This window comes from Stenella coeruleoalba (assembly GCF_951394435.1).
Source record: "Stenella coeruleoalba genome assembly, chromosome: 1".
NCBI classification, from domain to species: Eukaryota; Metazoa; Chordata; class Mammalia; order Artiodactyla; family Delphinidae; genus Stenella; species Stenella coeruleoalba.
Window position 1 is genome coordinate 137,989,500 of NC_137169.1, and position 19,851 is coordinate 138,009,350.

The 19,851-nt window shown below is 37.7% G+C and overlaps 1 protein-coding gene across 1 annotated transcript in view; it reads right to left on the reverse strand.

Moving 5' to 3' along the window:
- USH2A (usherin) overlaps positions 1–19,851 on the reverse strand; it is a 785,755-nt gene that overhangs the window by 255,483 nt on the left and 510,421 nt on the right. Inside the window, exons 41-42 of the mRNA XM_079900731.1 lie at positions 11,358–11,692; positions 10,046–10,168 (exon numbers count right to left, since the gene is read on the reverse strand). Coding sequence (XP_079756857.1) covers positions 10,046–10,168; positions 11,358–11,692 — 458 coding nt within the window. The remainder of the gene's footprint in view (positions 1–10,045; positions 10,169–11,357; positions 11,693–19,851) is intronic.

A 19,851-nucleotide genomic window follows, 5' to 3' on the forward strand; every position in this document is an offset into this window, starting at 1 on the left:
CCCATAGGATGCACCATTTTCTCCCCCCAATACATTTTCTTTTTTCTTCCCTGCACAAAAAAATGTAGCATTATTTTTGTAACTCTCAAGCCTTAACCAGAGTGTTAAGAAAAGATGTTATTAGCAATGCTAAGCAAATACTGCTATTTAAAACAAATGTGGTTTATCATTTTGCACATCTTCATTGTTTTCAGAAGTGCTGAGGATTATAGCTCAATTCAACATGCAATTACGCGTCTGGTAACCTGCCAGCTTTCTATCTGAATTTGATCCAGTGAGTTTTATGTTCTTCTTTTGGGAAACTCATCCATTTTCAAATATCAGAATCCCTCATCACCAGTTTCTTCCTATACTTGTGCTTCCTACCCCTAAATTAAAGCCTAAAACTGTGACCAAGGATACAGCCTTCTCCCACTGAGGAAGTTTTGCTATGGTGAGCTGTGTTTTGCCATTGTGAGAACATATTTACTTGAGTCAATATAGTAGAAACTGAGCACTGCTTTTTGGGAGGAGAAAACTGGACATGGTGACGTCATGGTGACGCCATATATTAAATCAGTGATGGGCTAAAGCCACCGATTCCTCATCCTTTTTGGCTCTTTTGGGAAGAAGACTTACCAGGCTATCTTTTCTGGGTCAGACTGCCTGGGGAGGAAAATACTATTTACAGACGCAGGCAAGCTTTGACTGGACAACAGCTTAGACTGAGAACTTGCTTAAGCACATCGTACAACACATGACCCTCCCTGTGGGGCATCCAGTCCTCAGGGAAAACACTAGTCTCAGATCATCACCTTCTTTGGGTTTTAATAGATCATCAAGGATGCCTCACATCGAGTGCAGGGCCCAGGGAATTTGTCTCAGTAAGTCACAACTTATCAGTCATGACAACAGAGGGAGGGCGCCGTTTGCAGGACTGTGCTAAATAACTTAGCCAAAATTACGTCAGGAGTTTTACAGCGTTTTGCCACCACCCATGTAGAAGAGGTCCGCTTGCCTTACCTTGTTTCTCACTCATGGCCCAAAGGTATTTTTTCAGGGCTTGGCTTCGGCCACGGTGTAGCTATAGGTAAAGAATTAGTGATTTCCTTGAAGCTATTTATTTTCTATTTCCCCCAAATAACTACTAGCAACAGATCTTCTACCTCTCTCTGCTTTACCCCCTTTCCTTGTGTCTTTCTTTCTTTTCTTTTGGTTTTGATGCTATAGTGGGTTGAATTGTGTCCCCCCGAAAGGTATGTTTAAGTCCTAACCCCTAGATTCCTGTGAATGTGACCTTATTTGGAAATAGGTGTAATCAAGTTAGCATGAGTTTATACTGGATATGGGACAGGCCTAAATCCAAAGGACTGATATCTTTATAAAAGAAAGGAGAGGGAAATTTTGTTACAGAGACACAGACGCACACAGGGAGAAGCCGTCTGTGAGGAGTTGGGGCAGAAATTGGCGTTATGCCGCCATAAACCAAGGAACAACTTTGGCCACCAGAAGTTGGAAGAGGCAAGGGATGATTGTTTTCTAGAGGTTTTGGAGGGAACACAGTCCTGACAGTACTTTGATTCTGGACTTTCAACTTCCAGAGCTGTAAGAGAATACATTTCTGTCGTTTGAAGCCACTCAGTTAGTTTACAACAGCCCTAGGAAACTCATACATAGGCTTTCTAGAAAGTGCTAGTCTACATGACAATGACAATGGAAAGATAATAATAACAGTATTTACTGAGTACTTAATATGTGTCAGGAATTTTCTATATGATTAACTCATTCATTCTTCACCATACTATTATAATACCTGCATTGAAAATGAGGAAAATAAGGCCTAAAGAGTTAAACCACTTGTCCAAGTCATCGAACTAGTAAGTGGGAGAGTAAAGACTCAAACCTAGACTGTCTGATTCCAGAGCTTCCTCTTTTAGCCATGATGCTACGCTGCCAGCATCGTAATGATGGTGATGATGATAAAAATAATAAAAAACACAATGGTCAGCTGATCCATCTATAGTTGGATGAGGTCATATCACTGAGGCTTGACCTTTGAGTTATTTTTCTGGCAAAGGGGAGAGATTTTGGCTTATGCATCCAAACAGTCTCGCCAAATTTCCTTTGTGACCACTAGCGCGCTTGTGAAGGACGGTGAGTCGGGGTTAAGAGGGTAGCAAGTGTGTGACCGTCAAATGAAACACGGCTAATGGCTCACATGGGAACTGAACCAGTGACCTTGGCTTCATTAGCTCTCTCCCTGGGTAAAATACTTTTAATTGTGTTTTACTTCCCAAAATGGCTTAAAAGAAATTTAGCTAGAGTCCGGATGCCTAACCTCTCCTGCAATATTTGAATTTTTCTTCCACATATTTACTCTGTGATAAATTTAGTAACTTTTATGGCTTCAAAGTGATACCATTTTTGTGGTTCTTTATACAAGTGGAATTAAAAACATCAGGCAGCCCTGAAATGGTGAATTGTAAATAAGTTCCGTGGGGTCTTAGTTCTTACTGTGATACTTTAAGCTATTTGATCATAGTTTAGGTATAGTGAAATGCTACAATTTATGTCTGCATAGAAGAAATTTAGGCCACATAAATACATATAACTGGAATGTCCATTTTTAAAGTGCAGTTGCCCCTTGGTATCTGCAGGGGGATTGGTTCCAGGACCCCGTGGATACCAAGATTTGAGGATGCGCAAGTCCCTGATATAAAATAGCATAGTATTTGCATATAACCTACGCACATTTTCTGTACTTTAAATCATCTCTAGATTACTTATAATACCTAATGTAATGTAAATGCTATGTAATAGTTGAAATCACAATGTAAATGCTATGTAAATAGTCGCAGGCATGTAGCAAATTTAAATTTTACTTTTTGAAAGTTCCTGGAATTTTTTTCCCAAATATTTTTGATTCACAGTTGGTTGACTCATGGATACAAAATCTGCAGATGCAGAGGGCTGACTGTAATATTAACATTTTAGAGTGAAAGATGACTTTAGAGTTTATCTGCTTTAAATAATGAAATATCTGCTACATTTTACAGAGAAGAAACCTGAGACCCAGAGAAGTTAAGGGGCTTTGCCTAAAGTCGCACAGCTAGTTAACAGGATTAGGTGGGCCTCTAGTTTATTCATTTCTAATATTAAATTCTTTCCACTATTCACTATTATTTTATTGAATTGAGAAATCAGTAGGCATTTCACTTGATGTCATGCATTTGTCTTTTGCATTTTCTTTAATTTTCACGGTTAAGTTAAAATTTTAAGGAATAGGATCTTGAACTCCCTTAAAGGAACTAAAATGTACTGTTTTCATGACATCTGAAACCTAATCTTTGTCAGTAAGTATATATACGTCTGACTACATGGCTCGGTATATCTTTCACCAATTCATGTCAAAAAAGAAAATATTCATTTGCTTAATGGATTTTGTTCATTTGCTCTAGTATATTGTTTTTTAGGTAGACTTGGGTGTTGGTATCAGATGGGACATTCCATTTAGTTAATAATAAAATACTTTTAAGAGAAAAATGCTCCATCAGTTGAAATCATATACTCATGCAAAACATATGTATATCAATCAATATCTTCCCTAAATACTAATTGTGTTTCTTGGGTATATTTTGAAAAATGTACCATTTCAAACCCTTTAAGATATAGCTTTTGAAATCTGCTAAGTGAATCAAAACTTATGTTAAGTCTATGCTGTAACCAGTAAAACCAACTGTTTGAAGGTCCATTTAGGAATACGAGGCTGTTACAATAGTTATCCCCTAATTGATTAATTTTTTTGAGACCGTTCTCCAGCCCCTCCTTTCTTTCATCCACACACAGAAAATGGTAAATTCGTTGTGTAATAGACATGACTCTGGTATTTCTTCCTTGTAAAAGGTCATATATATTAAAATCTTATTTATGGAATGAGACTCAGTTCAAGGTTCCGTTGTTATTACTCGAATTAGAAAACTAGATTCTGTTCAGATGATAAAGGTTTTTAATCTGTTTATTGACTAGATGATTTTATAAATAAATGAATGGCTACTTCATAGTTCCTAAAGCATTCAGTCTCATAACTTTCAGGTCACATATGATTTGGTTGGCTAGGGCCACGAAAATCTACCTGTCCAATAGAGAAATGATCCTTACTGAAACTTAGAAAGATGGTTTTTTTCTTACAAATTACATTGCTCTTTTATGTTTGATACACCATTACTTCATTCATTCATTAATAAATATTTATTAGCACTAACAGCATGCCAGATACTAAACATAGTAAATGTAATGTCTGTCCTATTGGAGTGTGTGTATGTGTGTGTGTATGTATGTGTGTGTGTGTGTGTACCTGTGTATACTTATATACATATTTACAGATAAAAGTTTTTAAATGAGAACCTCTAAAACATATATTCATTTATTCCTTTTTCTTTCCACATACATCAGAGCATCTAATTTAACCTAATCTAGTCAGGAAGTCTTCACAGAGGAGATAACATTTGGGCTAGGTATTGATGACAAACAGTAATTTGGCCAGTGGAGACATTAATTTAGCCAGTAAGAAGCATTATTCAGGGCAAAATGTGTGGAAGGCTTGTACTTTGAAAGGGTCTGATGTGTTCTGGGAACCAATAAAACCAATTCTTCAGTGCAGCTACAGAATGCCTCAGGTTATTTTCATCAGAATTAAAAATGTGTCAACTTTATTGATGTCCTAACAGAATTCATGTGTCAATATTGTCACCAATATAAATCATGCTTCCGAAAATGCAGGTTATTCAGTTCCTCCTTCTACTAACTCTTCTTCATATCCACCACCATCCAACACATGCTTGAGTACAACATTATACACCAGAGGAGTTGAGAAACCTCTGAGAGCATACTGTTCCTTACACCCTCAGATCCTTTTGTGGGAATAAATACATAGGCAAACAAAAATGTAACACTGTTTCCACTGCTTAAATCTGTAATTGTTTAAATTTTCCATTGATGGTGGATACCTTTTCTTTCCCTCACTCATTTGTTGCTGAAAGATTTTTGTTTTCTTAAAAATGCTGCTGAAAATGTTTGCTTTTGGAAATTGAAGAGTAAAGATGATCAATCACTGTTGGAAGTTCTTATGATACTTTTTAGATTGTGAGTGAAAGCTGCAGCTGTCTACTCCTGTAGCTATCTGTACTTACGCCACCAGAATGTGGCACCTAAAATAACTTTGCTGTGATTTCTGTCTTTGTTCTACTATATCATCAACATGAAAAAGAAATGTAAACAAATAAACTAGATTTCTTTCTTTCTTTCTTTCTTTTTTAAGAAAGCATTAGGCAATGAAACCTCCTATGAAAAAATGCATCCTCCCAGATTTAGAGGTTCATTTTCTTTTTTGAGGTAAGTTTTCATATGATGACACTTAGAAAAGGACAGCATGAAGTAAATTCAGAGCAATGAAAAGAGAGCACCGTGACTCTCCCATGTTAAATGCGAAACAGATATATTTTTGCTCATTTCGAATTAAGTACTTTGCTAGGAAATGGTACACCAATGTTGACAGAAGTTGGCTTTCATTTCTAGACCCAACTTTTACTCACATTATGGTATTAAGCAAGAAAATACCAGGCTCTACCTCACATTGGTGGTCATGGAAGAAAGGCCTTCCTTCTAACTCACCCTCCATGCTTATGAAGTTAATTTGTTTACCTAACAGCTACAACTTGAACGTGTTTATGTTATAGGAGAACACGTGTCATGGAGCTGACCCAGTCTTTCCCTATTAGCAAAGCAGAAAATGTTACTTGGGCACATTTAATCTCATTACAAAGAAGGGGAATGAACGTCACACTCTTTTGAATATCATTCTCCAGAAACTATGTCCTCTTTCAGGGTTTGAAACATTTCATTTTTGTAGGTTAAAAAATCAGAATCCGTGTCAGTAAGACTCAAACTTAGATTTTATAGTATATTTATCTTAAGCATTTAAACTTGAAAAGAGTCAAGTCCAACCGTTCTTTGAAAACCAGATGAAGGTCTATGAATTTTGAATGCTTTCATTTAAAGATAATGCAATTAGAGGATTCTTGAGAACTCATATGAAAGTCTCTTTCCAGACTGATAAAGAAATACTTGTAGGAGTTCCTAAATAATTGAAAGGAAAAGGAGTGAGAACATGCCTCCCTTCATAAACTCAATGGCAGCTAAGTTATTATAATCTACAAGTCAACATTTTCCTTAAAATAGAGTCTATTATTTCTCATAGCTTGTTCTTCCTTTGTCAGATCCAGAACAGAGAGGCGCTCATGCCATCACTGTGTTTGCAGAAGTTTTATCTGATCACCCAGGAACCAAGGCACAGTGAGATCCTGAAAATCCTAAGGGTGGATTGATGCTTAAAATGAAGGTCGCTACCCTTTTGTTAAACCCAGCCTGACTCACCACAGCAGCATCAGATGACAACAGCACATTTTCCAGATTTTCCAATTGATGAAAATGTCAGGAAACCCAACGTTATGGTTCCCCTAACAACCATAACTTGGCCACTTTGCACAGAATGATTAAGGAAGAAAAGTTAGAAACTGACAAGTAGTATAAACCCACAGTTACACTGAGTTTGTGTCTACACAGACAGAGCAAAATTCAATAAGTAGGCAACTAGCTGGGTAACTCAGACCAAATCATCCCTTACCTAAGATATTCATAAAAAACAGAAGTATTTTTGTTGAAACTAAATTATCTGGATAATGAGCTCACTCTTTTACTTGGTACATGGAGCTATCAAGGAAAAAATGACGACTAGAATGATCTGAATTTCAGAACATAATAACATTTGAGATGAAAGTGGTGTGTTTTCTATATATTAGAAACATACAGCTAACCAAAAGAGACTGCCTGCCCAAGGAAACTGACTTCAATTTATACTTACTCTCACAAATGTATTCATAAAGGGATGCCCAGTGAAACTTAAGTTAATTTTACTTTTTATATCAAGAGAAGTACCATTTAAAAAGCTGATTCTAGCTGTAGCTATTGGTGAGATCAGATCAAGATGGGCAGAAACCCTTCAATGGTTCCTTTGTTTATGCAGATGTAAGTTATGAAGGAAATAAGAAATGGTGAGTCTGGGAAGAATAGGAAATTAAATACTTTTCCTAAAGACATCAGAATTCAATGACCATCCTCCCCCGCCCTCCCCTCCAAAAGAAACCCACAAACAGTCAGTCAAATAAATACGTCAGTAAGACAAAATATGTCAAAGAGGAGGCTCATTAAGGGGCTGCAACACAGGTGTGCAGGAAGGTAAGCTGGCTGCTCCAATCCTTCCCTCTACAGCAGGGACAGCAAGCCTGGCTGTCAGAAGTTAAAGTGGGTGTTGACTGCACCTTCCAGACAAGATCGCTTCTTTTGAACAAAAACACTGGCACAGCACATACACCCACAGGTGGTCTAATTTCCAGTTTTCTCTCAGATTTGTGAGACAAGTTCCCTTGGGCAGGAGGGGCCCCTAGTCTTTTGGACTTACAAAGGGTAGATGTCTAGAAAAATTCTTTTCAGAATATGAAGACTCATGCCATTCACTTTGAATATTAGAAAGAAATGCAGGGACTTCCCTGGCGGTGCAGTGGTAAAGACTCCACGCTTCCAATGCAGGGGGCGCGGGTTCGATCCCTGGTTCGATCCCTGGTCGGGGAACTAAGATCCCACATGCTGCGTGATGCAGACAAACAATAAAAAATAAAAACCATAAAGAAATGCATATTGTGGGGGTTTTTTGTTTGTTTTTGTTTTATTTTATTTTGTTTTGTTTTTTTCACAAGCTGGTTACATGGGACAAAGTGGTTTATCTGAATAGTTGGAAAAAATCTTTGCTAGTGCTAGCAGAAAAAAAAAAAATCTCTTGACATTTAGTATTATGAGGCTAGTCAAAATATCACCTCAGCACATTTTGTTATATGTATACTTCCTTTCTAGAAGCAGCTGTCATCAGTATGTTTATGTCAACTTATGTTTCAATCTAATTTGTGGGGATTTAACTTAATTTCATTCCTTACATCTTCGATTTGGACTTATTAAAAATCCTTACAAGCATCATTAAAAATTCAATAATAAAATTTTGGCCTTGGTCCTAATTCCTTAATAAGTTTTCACTGCTTCTATGAAGAAAGAAAATTAACTTTCTGAGTCTTATTCTGTTTTTCTGCCAACTACCTCATGGTTAAAAGTTAGATTCAGTAATGTTAGATAGTCAAGTCCTCTTTATTTTGGAAATTGCTATATTTCAGGCACTTAGAGTTCACCGATAGTTACTTTTCCATATGATTTCCCTAGGTAGTGATGGTGTATCTGTAGTTAACTGTGATGATAGTAATTGATACATGTATGAGTGTGTGTGTGTGTGTGTGTGTGTGTGAGAATGTGGTTTTCTCCACTAGACTGTGAGCTCTTTGAGGGCAAGGGCTATGCTATTCATCTTTTGTTCCTTAGCACAATGCCTGTCAGCACATAGTAAACAAAAAGAAATTGCTGAATAAAATGAATTTCTTCAACTGAAGTCATCATTATATAGCAATGCTGGATTAAGTAACTAATGAATTGAAAATAGTGGAGAAGAGTCTAGGGACCACGATAATTTAGATTGAACCAAAAGGATATGCTAGTAATCGATCCCTTTTAGCTTACAAAAATGGCAATTTTACATGGTTCATTCTATCGTTTCCTTAGATTTACGTGCGGCCTCTCTTCAAGAACCTCACCATATCTGTAATGTTTTCCCACCAGGACCCTTTCGGATGGACAGGAGAATTTTCCTCATTCCCCAAAGATAAGAACATCACAGTTAATATTCCTAGGGCACAGAGCAATGAATACCCAACCCTTTACACATTACTAAAAGTATTCTTTCATTTAGCATCCATTGGCACACCCACTGTGTGCCAGGTACTACGGTGGGGATTGTGATAGAGAAATCATGAAGACAAGGCCTTGCTCATGGTGGATATGCCAGTAAAATGGGGTGTCCAGACAGGTAGCCAGGTCAGTACAAAGACAACAGAGAGTTGTAAGGGGTGTGCTATGGAAATACATTAAGGAGGCAGCTGATTCAGACCAGGAAGAGGGTGCTCTAGGAAACTTGCAGGCCAAGACTTGAAGGACGGTAGACAGAGGGAAATGGCAGCTATGGGGAGAAGCTGAGGGGTGGGTGTTGCCTGTTAGAGGCGCCAAACGCAATACTAACGTGGCTGAAGCGCAGAGGCCCAGCAGAGGAAGAGGGGAGACAAGACCAGATTGTAAACAGAGTTCAGAGTAGAGCTAGTCAGTGTGAGTCTAGAAGCATAACCCACCTGATAGAAAAGTCATTGAGCAATATGTCTTAAAACTTTTCCTAAAAGAATACTTGTGATTTTTTGAAATTTGATTACATTGCTTGATTCATGAAGGTCTAGACCTCACTTAATCCCATCCAATCTCCTCATTTTATAGACAACAAAAGTGAAGCCCAGAGAAGTTAAGTGACTCCCCTAAGGCCACAAAGCTAGTCCTCCAGCACAGGATGAAACCAAACCCACGCCTCCTTACTCTCCCGTGGGGTACTCTTTTCTGACATTGCCCATTTGCCCATTTCTTGACCTCTTCGAACTACAGGTGGAATTCTTTTGAGTCCCAAGCCTGTTAACTAAATAATTTTTGTGAACTGAATCAATGATTTATAGCAAATTATTTCCTGGAAAAGCAAGCATTCTACAAGTGGCCCAAACATTCCCCAGTTTTGAACATGTTCAACATTTCCAGATTTCGCCATTACGTGTCTGGCTAGGGCTGTGACAAAGGCAAGAGGCTAAGGCTCAAACACCTACAAACTTGACTTCAAAAGGCTTATCTGAAGCGTGCAGTTAAGATGGCAAATATTAAACATGCTGACTGTTGCAGCTCGATGATTAATGCCACAGATAATAACCAAACATGTTTTATTGCATAACTGGCTCACACAATGAAGACACTCAGATTCTTTGAACTATTCAACATGCCCCAAACTAAATGTCAGCATTTGTTTTTATAGTTTTTGTAATCTCACCTGCTAAGACCCTTATCTTCATAAAACCACTGAGTTCCTGAATAAATATTGTGCCACAGATTTAAATCTTCTGGGGGATTTGATGCAAGTGGTTGCTGGATTTTACATCTCAGAAGCTCATATCTAAAGCAAAAGATAAGCAGAAAGATCAGGATTATCTCAACTAATGTTATTACCAAAATTCAGGTTGTCTCACGGTACGAGTGTGTGGGGTGTATGTGTAAACGTAAAGAAAACATCTTAATTTTCTTTTTTCCAGATAATCATTTTTTTTTTTTTGGCACAAGTGTCATCCGCGTAGCTAACTGGAACAATTAGCTACATTCACATTTTACTACTATCAGTAAAATGATCACATTTAGATTTCTTCTATATCAGATGTGCCAAAACTTTATTGCCAGTTTCACACAAAATAGAATTACAAAAAGCTTATAAAGTTAATGATTTCCTAAAACTTCTACCATCAATACTTTATAAACAATGATAATATTATCGACTCCACAGTCTTGCCTAAGTGTCAAGTTGTTATAAGGCCATTTCAGAATCACAGTTCTTTTCTTTCATCTTATCTATATTCCTGACCACATGCTTCACAAGTTTCCAGATAATAATAACATGCCAAAAAATTGTGCTATCTTTAGAATTTTGAGGCATGTTTGTGCAAATGTGTCATTTAGAACATGCATCAAGCTTGCTTAACATATAATAAAGATATACTTTGAATATCAAGAGAGGGGCTGTGTAGAGATGCACTAGAGAACAGCAGTTGTTGTTTCGAGGGTTTTTAGTTCCTCACAATAGCATATGCTATTTTTACCTTGATGATCTTTTTATGATTCCCTATAAGTCAAGATACAGAAGGTGAAACTGTATGAAAATTATGAGTGAGGCAGACATAGAGAACAGACCTGTGGTTGCCAAGGGGGGGGGGTTGGGGGAGGGATGGAGTGGGAGTTTGGGATTAGCAGATGCCAACTATTATATACAAAATGGATGAAGAACAAGGTCCTACTGTATAACACAGTGAACTATATTCAATATCCTGTGAGAAACCACAATGGAAAAGAATATAAAAAAGAATGTGTGTATATATATATATATATGTATAACTGAGTCACTCTGTTGTACAGCAGAAATGAACACAACACTGTAAATCAACTACACTTCAATTAAAAAAAATGTTATGAGTGAGGAATATCCAATAAGGAATTAGTTCAATGTTCCTGTGTGAGGAAAAGTCTCCTTCTCCTCCCTTCCTTCCCAGAGAGATAAGACGGTAACAAAATCCAAAAGCACCATCACTTTCTCTTACCTCAAATTGGGTCCGTTTGGCCTGGTTGGTGGCTGCCAAGAAATGCCAACATACGATTCACTCAGTGGGACCACGGACAACGGGCTAAGACCCTGAGGCAGGGTGGGATGCGTGGTCACATGGGTAGGGAAACTCTCTGTGCACCCCCCTAGATGCCCATTACCCCCTGAGCAAGCCACAATGGTGACAGAATAATTAGTGAAAGGAATCAGATGAGTAACGACGTGACTGAACACAGAGGAAGTAACGTTGGTGATCGTGATGTGAGGGTCAGGCATGCGGATCTCGTAGGTAAGGATGTCTCCATTCAGGATAAGTGGGGCTCTCCAAGTGACCTGAAATAAAACGTAAGCTTAGCACCAGTGTGACAACACAGGAACAGAGCAACTGCAGTTCACAAGGCCTGGCGTTTTGCTCTGCCTTGTTTTCAGTCAAGTCACTTCCTAAATACCCACTTTCGACTTCGCCCTTTGCACTAGACAGTAACGAAGGGTTTCGGATCAATTAGCAGTACACCAGGAACTAGATGAAATGCTGTTTCCTGGGCTGGGCTTTCAGTCTGGAGACTTTCTAAGATTGTCAGACTAGTACACACCTTAGTGATTCATCTCCACCATGGGTGCCCTGAAGGACACAGAGCACACACATGGAGAGAGTTCACACATCCACACGCACCAATGGGGCGGCAGCAGGATTTAATAGTTTTCTTGTTTATAACTCAATTAAATGAAACGTCAGAACTCCTTGCTTTGCATTATTAGCGGGTACTCTAAATATATCACTATTCTCTTTTTTTTGGGGGGGGGGATGGTGGTGGGAGGGTGCAGAAATCATTCTTTGCATTTTCTGAGGATGCCCTATCGAGTTCCTGAATCTCACTAGTGCATAATGTAACAAGTAAAGCAATAACAACACATCCTGTTCTCAAAGACAAGAGACATGTGGAAAGCTTTGAAAAGGCAAGCAAAGAATGATCCTGTTTAAGTCATAGACATGAACATCAGAAGAAAGAAACACCATTTTCTAATAATGTTTAATGTTGCTTTTCTTTTCTGGCTAAATACTGTAAGGGCATAGTGCTAACCCACTCATGCTCTTATGGGGGACAAAGGACCCTAGAAAAATGTGCATTAGTCGTTAAAAGATTATTTATTTATATGCTATCATGGGTCATCTTTTTTGTGTTGCCCTGCAATGTTCCTTAAATTTTGGAGTGTATATCCCGTCTCCCCAATAGACTGTAAGCTTCTTGATAGCAGGGCCTAAATTGTATGCCCATTTAGTGCCATACACCGAGAGATGGAGTTCCAGAAGTAACAGCAGTCATGGCTGTCTCCATTATGTTTTTCCTTAGCATACAGCTATTTTGAAACTTTCAAAGAGTTTTCCACAAGGCGATATATTGATACCTCCATTTATAGTTCTATACAAATTCGAAGTCTTAGAGGCATTATAGAAAAGTGAGAATGGAAAAGGATGAACCAAAATTTTCTATCTTAAAGAGAAAAAACTTCCTCCAGAAGGAATCTGACCTGAGATATCTGTAGGGTATTCTTCCTAATTCTTGGTGACAAAATGGGCCTCTACCAGATGTCACTGGGCAGTTGCTTGATGATTACGGTCCTAACTTAAAATTAACAAGGACCTGACATCTACTCCAATTTTACTACATAGCTTGAAATCGTTGCTAATTTTAAAATCTTTTTCTGGACTTCCCTAGTGGTGCGGTAGTTAAGAATCCACCTGCCATTGCAGGGGACACGTGTGGGTTTGAGCCCTGGTCTGGGAAGATCCCACATGCCATGGAGCAACTAAGCCCGTGAGCCACAACTACTGAGCCCATGTGCCTAGAGCCCGTGCTCTGCAACAAGAGAAGCCACCGCAGCGCAACAAAGAGTAGCCCCTGCTCACCGCAACTAGAGAAAGCCAGTGGGCAGCAACGAAGATCCGACCCAGCCAAAAATAAATAAAAATTAACAAACAAACAAACAAAAAACCAAAAACACTTCTCAGAGAGTTCCACACTGTGCTGGTGAAGAGAAATTTTAGATGAGTTCCTTATGAGCACAGAGGATTTGCCTGGATGGAGGAGAGATCAAAGAAGCCTAACGCAAGTAAAGTTTATAGAGCGGACATAGGATTCTATTTGCTTGGGGGGTGCAGCGCTCTTTGTGGACTTCAGAAATGAGTCAAGGTCATATTTACAGGGCTTCCTGGTACTTGTCATGCAAATGGAAAATGGAAGGGTTATCACAGCTCAATTCTACCTGATTCACATGTGGAATACCACTTGCCTCTGGAACTAGAATATTCTGAGAGTTCAGGTCAAGGCTTGGCAGGCCTTGAAAGAATCCAAACTTTGGAGGTAGTCTGTGTTAGCAGTTGAGCTGAGAGTGAATTGATCTGGCACTCACTTGTTGAGCCTAAGAAAAGCATTCATCAAATAAACCTTGAATAAGATCTCAACAGCGGAGATCAAGCGATGTGATGTAATGATTCTGGAGACAGTCATTTGAAGAGCTAAAAAATCCCTGTGTTCTCTAACTATAAACGTTTGCATCCAGAAATTGGCTATTTTTCTCACTTAAAAAGCTACAGACTTAAGAAGATACATCTTTGTTTTTAGTTTATACATTTATTTATTTATTTTATTTTTGGCTGCGTTGGGTCTTCGTTGCTGCACACGGGCTTTCTCTAGTTGCGGCGAGTTGGGGCTACTCTTCGTTGCGGTGCATGGGCTTCTCACTGTGGTGGCTTCTCTTGTTGCAGAGCATGGGCTCTGGGCGCATGGGCTTCAGTAGTTGCAGCACACGGGATCAGTCGTTGTGGCTCGTGGGCTCTAGAGTGCAGGCTCAGTAGTTGTGGTGCACGGGCTTACTTGCTCCGCAGCATGTGGGATCTTCCCGGATCAGGGATCGAACCTGTGTCCCCTAAACTGGCAGGCGGACTCTTTTTTTTTTTTTTTTGCAGTACTCAGGCCTCTCACTGTTGTGGCCTCTCCTGTTGTGGAGCACAGGCTCCGGACACGCAGGCTCAGTGGCCATGGCTCATGGGCCTAGCCGCTCCGCAGCATGTGGGATCTTCCCGGACCAGGGCATGAACCCGTGTCCCCTGCATCGGCAGGCGGACTCTCAACCACTGCACCACCAGGGAAGCCCAGGCAGGCGGATTCTTAACCACTGCGCCACCAGGGACGCCCAGGAAGATATATCCTTTTGACAGTACTGAGTTGGAAGACATGAATCTACTTCCACAGAAAATTTTTATAAGGAATTTTATAGCAAGGTGGAGAAGGCCATTGTCATTATAGTGAGTAGGCTATCAGAAATGGTATCTAATTTGATCATCCTCCTGAAAATATCCTGGAGCTATTACTAAAAATAAATGTATCCAAGCTTTTTAAAGAGCCAGTTAGTTAAATATTGGATTCTATTCTTTCCAGTGCCTAAGACTACATTTACTAGAGTGTGGCTAAAATATGTGAGATTAAAACTTTCATTCCGTTTAATTTTCCATGGCCTTTTATATATCTACTGTTCATAGAAAGGATTATAAAATATTGTTGCAGCCCAAAAAACTCAGCATGTTCCTGGCCTAATAAGCAAAAGGTATGTTCTCTAAAACAAGACTTTTACATTGAAATTTTCTAAACAGAATTGTAGTTTCTGGCTGGGAATAAAATGTTTATTTTGGAGTTGCTTTGCCAGCAATGATGATTTCTTTTATTTGAGTGGTTCTTAATTGCTTAGATTTCCATTCTGTTTAGTTATTGTAAATTTGCAAAAAATAGGACAGGTGGGTAGGTGTTTAAGGAGCTACTGACTTTTACCTATTTGTTCAGATCCCTGAAGAGTGGCCCTAAACAATCAAGGGACCTACAAGATCCTGGTTGTAAGCAAAAATTTAGGGAATGTAGGTTAGATGATTGGCTTCGGGACTGAAAACTGTAACACACATAAACATTGTAACTTACTTCTAATTTCTTTAACTCCATCAAACCATATTTAAGAACTTTATGAATAAGAGGATTTATGAAGATTGATATAATGGGTTGAGAATGGGCTAAGAATAAATATCCTTGATATTTGATGTAGGTTACTCAACCAACGCTGTGAGACTTGGAACAAAATGCTTAACATCTCTGGGCCTCAGTTTCCTTGTATCTAATGTTAAGAGACAATCCTCGCCCTCATATCTACATAGAAGATTTTATAATTCTAAGACTACTTAATCAATACAGAATATGAATGACCACAGGGCATGAGAGTGTGGTAACATTTGACTCCATATGGTAATTCCTCTCAACAACTGACTCCCCGGCAAATCTTCTCATACAGAACAAGGTGTACAATAAGTATTTGTTGAAATGAAATTAAATTTTTCCTTTAAGATATCTTCCTTTTCTTTTAAAGTTGTTAATATTAATTTTTTTACTTCGGATATTTGATTTGCATTTTGTATTCAGAGAAAAAACCAAAGATATTGATACATACAGGAAAATAAATTACGGTCCTTCACCTCGACCTCCTCCTATCCCTCCCCATTCCCACCCTGTAAAGGTGAAAAGGTGATAGCTTTGAATCTATTCTGCCATACTTTCTCACACAGCAAATATATCCACACATAGGTACGTTTTCTCTCTCTCTTTTAAATTTTTTTCGGGAAAAATTTTATTTTTTATACCCATTTTTATACCCATTATTAATCTGTAACTTGCTTTTCACACTCAACTAGAGATCATGGGACACACCCTATCATGTTTTATGTTGCATAATATTCCTTTCATGGCTGAAAACAGACTATTCAGTTATCCTACTGACTTGACTTTATTGTTAAAAACCATATTTGAAAATGTATGCATACATACGATTGTACATTTTTTTTATTTAAAAAATTTTTTGGCTGCACTGCACAGCATGTGGGATCTTAGCTCCCCGACCAGGGACCGAACCTACGTCCCCTGCGTTGGAAGTGTGGAGTCTTAACCCCTGGACTGCCAGGGAAGTCCCTGTACTTATTTATTATTGTATAGGTTAGCAAGAATTGCTATATCAAAATGTATGTTTAGTTTTAATCATTATTGATGGATTACTTTCTGAAAAGTTTGAAGTAATTCACTTGATCACAAACAATGAAAGAAAATGTCCATGATTTGTGTCCCCACAAATTCTTGAAATTACTGCTCCTTTTAGAGATCAGATTTGTGATTACCAGAGGCAGTGGTGGGTGAAGGTGGTCAAAGATGAAAACTTCCAGTTATAAGATAAATAAGTACTAGGGTTGTGATGTACAACACGATTAATACAATGAACACTGCTGACATTACATATGAAAATTGTTAAGGAAGTATTGGGTTGGCCAAAACGTTTGTCTGGAATTTTCCATAAGTTGTTACAGAAAAACCCGAACAAATGTTTTGGCCAACCCGATAAATCCTAAGAGTGCTATCACAAGGAAAAAATGTTTTCTTTTATTTTGTATCTATAGGAGATGATGGATGTTCAATAAACTTACTGTGGTCATCATTTCATGATGTATGCAAGTCAAATGATTATGCTGGACCCCTTAAATGTATACAGTGCTTTGGGTCAACTCTATCTGAATAAAACTGGAAGAAATAAAAAGAAATTACTAATCCTTTTGGTCTTGCCAGTATTACTTTATTATTTCTTTAATTTATTTGTAGTCCCTTGACTTTTTTAAGATATAAATATTTTCAAACGTTATTAACTCTTTGTATATCCTCTTATCACATTTTTTATCCATATTTTATACTTTGTTTTCTATTGAGTTGTCTTTTTATCATAAGTTATTAGAAGTTCTTTGTTTATTATGGGGAAATAATTTATTTTTCTATAATGTCTTATAGATGTATTTCCCCAATCTATCTTTTGAAGTTTAACTTTTTTTTGAGGAATCTTATATCTTGCAAAAACAAAATTGTTTTCTAGCTAAATATAACTATTCTTTTAAGGCTGCAGGGTTTGCCTGTGAAATGGGGATAATAATAGCCTTTATCTGACAGGGTTGTAGTAAGGACTCAGTGAGAGCAATTCCCGGAACTTAATATGAACTCAGTGAATATTAGTTGTCATTTTATTTCCTTCCAAATTCTGTAATACCCTATATGGGAAAAGAAACTGAAAAAGAATGCATATATGTATATGCATAACTGAATCACTTTGCTGTACACCTGAAACTAACACAATACTGTAAATCAATTATACTCCAGTATAAAATAAAAATTAAATTAAAAAAAGAATTTATAATTTTTTAATGGTTTGATTTAAGCAGCTATCAAAGACCAGCCCATCTTCAAAAACAGGTGAGAATGATGACTAAGACTTAATTATTTTTACTTTGGTTTATTATCAACCTGTAAATGAGCAATGCTAAGAGTACACACCATAGCAAAGCTGTGCGTGGACACCATCTGGGGGACAGGATTGTTGTTCCTTGTCGCACACACACCAAGGCTGGTGGTTTTGGCGATCTGAGCCAAGAGAGGACTCTTCTACCTGAAAAGCTGAGAGCTGCAGGCCTGCTCTTTCATTCTGCTTTAGCCGTGGGAAGGTGGGCCTGCGAATGGGGCCATCAGAGTTCAGAGGCTCATGTTATCACCAAAAAGCAATTTTTTTTTTTTTTTTTTTTGCTGCGTCAGAGTTACACAACTTAGTTATTCTATGTTTTATTTTTATGAGTCCTCAATCGTACTCAAGACTCCAGTGGAATAAATTTATAAACTGACTTTTTCCTAATCTGGTTTTATGTTGAATATTTGTTAGAAATGGCTACTGAATCTTACGTCTTTTTTCTGCATCTATTGATTAAAAAAAAGGGCTTTCTCTTTTACTCAGTTGATTTAAGCAGTATGTTGATAGATTTCCTGATGTTGAACCAACCTTACATTTTTGGAATCAGACCAGATTTGTCCTGGTATACCATTCTTTTAATATACTCCTGAGTTCAAGTTGCTAATATTTTATTGAGAAGCTTTGGCTCTATAGTCGCAGTATGAAAGTAGTCTATAGTTTTACTGAACTATCTTTTTCAGGTTTTGGTATTTTTTTTACCAACTTTATACAATGAAATGAATTTTCTTAAAGTTATTAGATATCACATCAAAGTGCGTGGCTTTCACACAACCGCTTTGACAATATATATTCTTTTCCATGTAATCAAATAAGATATTAAGAATGTAATTTTGATATGCAACTTCCCCTTTTTCTTTTTTTTAAAAATTTATTTTATTGAGGTATAGTTGATTTACAATATTAAACCAACTATAACTTCTGCAGTACAGCAAAGTGATTCAGTTATACATATATATATATACATAGTGTTCTTTTTCATATTCTTTTCCATTATGGTTTATTACAGGATACTGAATATACTTCCTTGTGCTATACAGTAGGACCTTGTCGTTAATGCAACTTTCGCTTCCTAATGCTCATGTCTATGCCAAGTTATCTCTTTATACTTACTAAGATGCTACTTTGGGTTATTTTCTAGTTGGCCTAAGTATGTGAAGTTTCCTTGCTTTCCCTATTAGATGCAAGCTCTTACCGGTGGAGTGGTGGTGAAAAGACCACATGGTACAAAATGGGAAGAACTAGGGTGAAATACCAGTCCATTTCCTTTATTATTCCCCAACCTATCAGTTGGTAGTGTTTATTCCTGATTTGTTTCTTCCCTCAAGTCTTTTCATTTCTGGGCATTTTATATATCTGTTTATGTTGTTTTGACTAAAAGGTACACTCCATGAAGGCGGGGATTTTGATTTGGCCACTACTGTATCCTCAGTGTCTAAAAGAGGCACTCAGAAAGATTTATAGGTGCTCAATAAAGGTTAGTAGAACTGAAATTATTATTATTGTGTCAATAACATTACTGACAATTCTCTTCATCCTAATATTTGCAATGACTATGAAATAAATGTAGAATAAATTTCTCTACCAATGCATTCATGACCATCCTTCTGTTTTCCTCATATTTTATCCATTTGCAATTTTAACTTTTAAATCTTATATTTCATAAAGAGAAATCACTGTATTGCTGTCACATTGCCTCTGTTTACCAGATAAGCATATCACGAGCACATTGACTTTGAGTCTGAAGATCTTTTTGAACCTAACGTGAGCCCAAAATTCTGAAGCGTAAATATGTTGTTTTGATATTATTTAAACACATGTAATCCAATACTAGATTCAGCTGAATATTCCTGATGACTCTCTTCATTGATAACTTCTGATTTTCTAGTTATAAAGTGAGAATTAATAAAAGGTGCGAATTTTTAAAAACTATCACGAATGTCCAACGTCTGCATATTCCAAGCACCTTCTTAGAGACTTTTAGATTCCTGACCTGGTGAGTGCCTGTGAGATTCTGCTCCCAAGCCAAGCTACTCTAAACTTTACCTTAGCGGGTTGACAAGCCATGTACACTGTCTTATTCCTGGATGAGGTTACAAAATGCAAAGAGGAAGGAAAAAAAA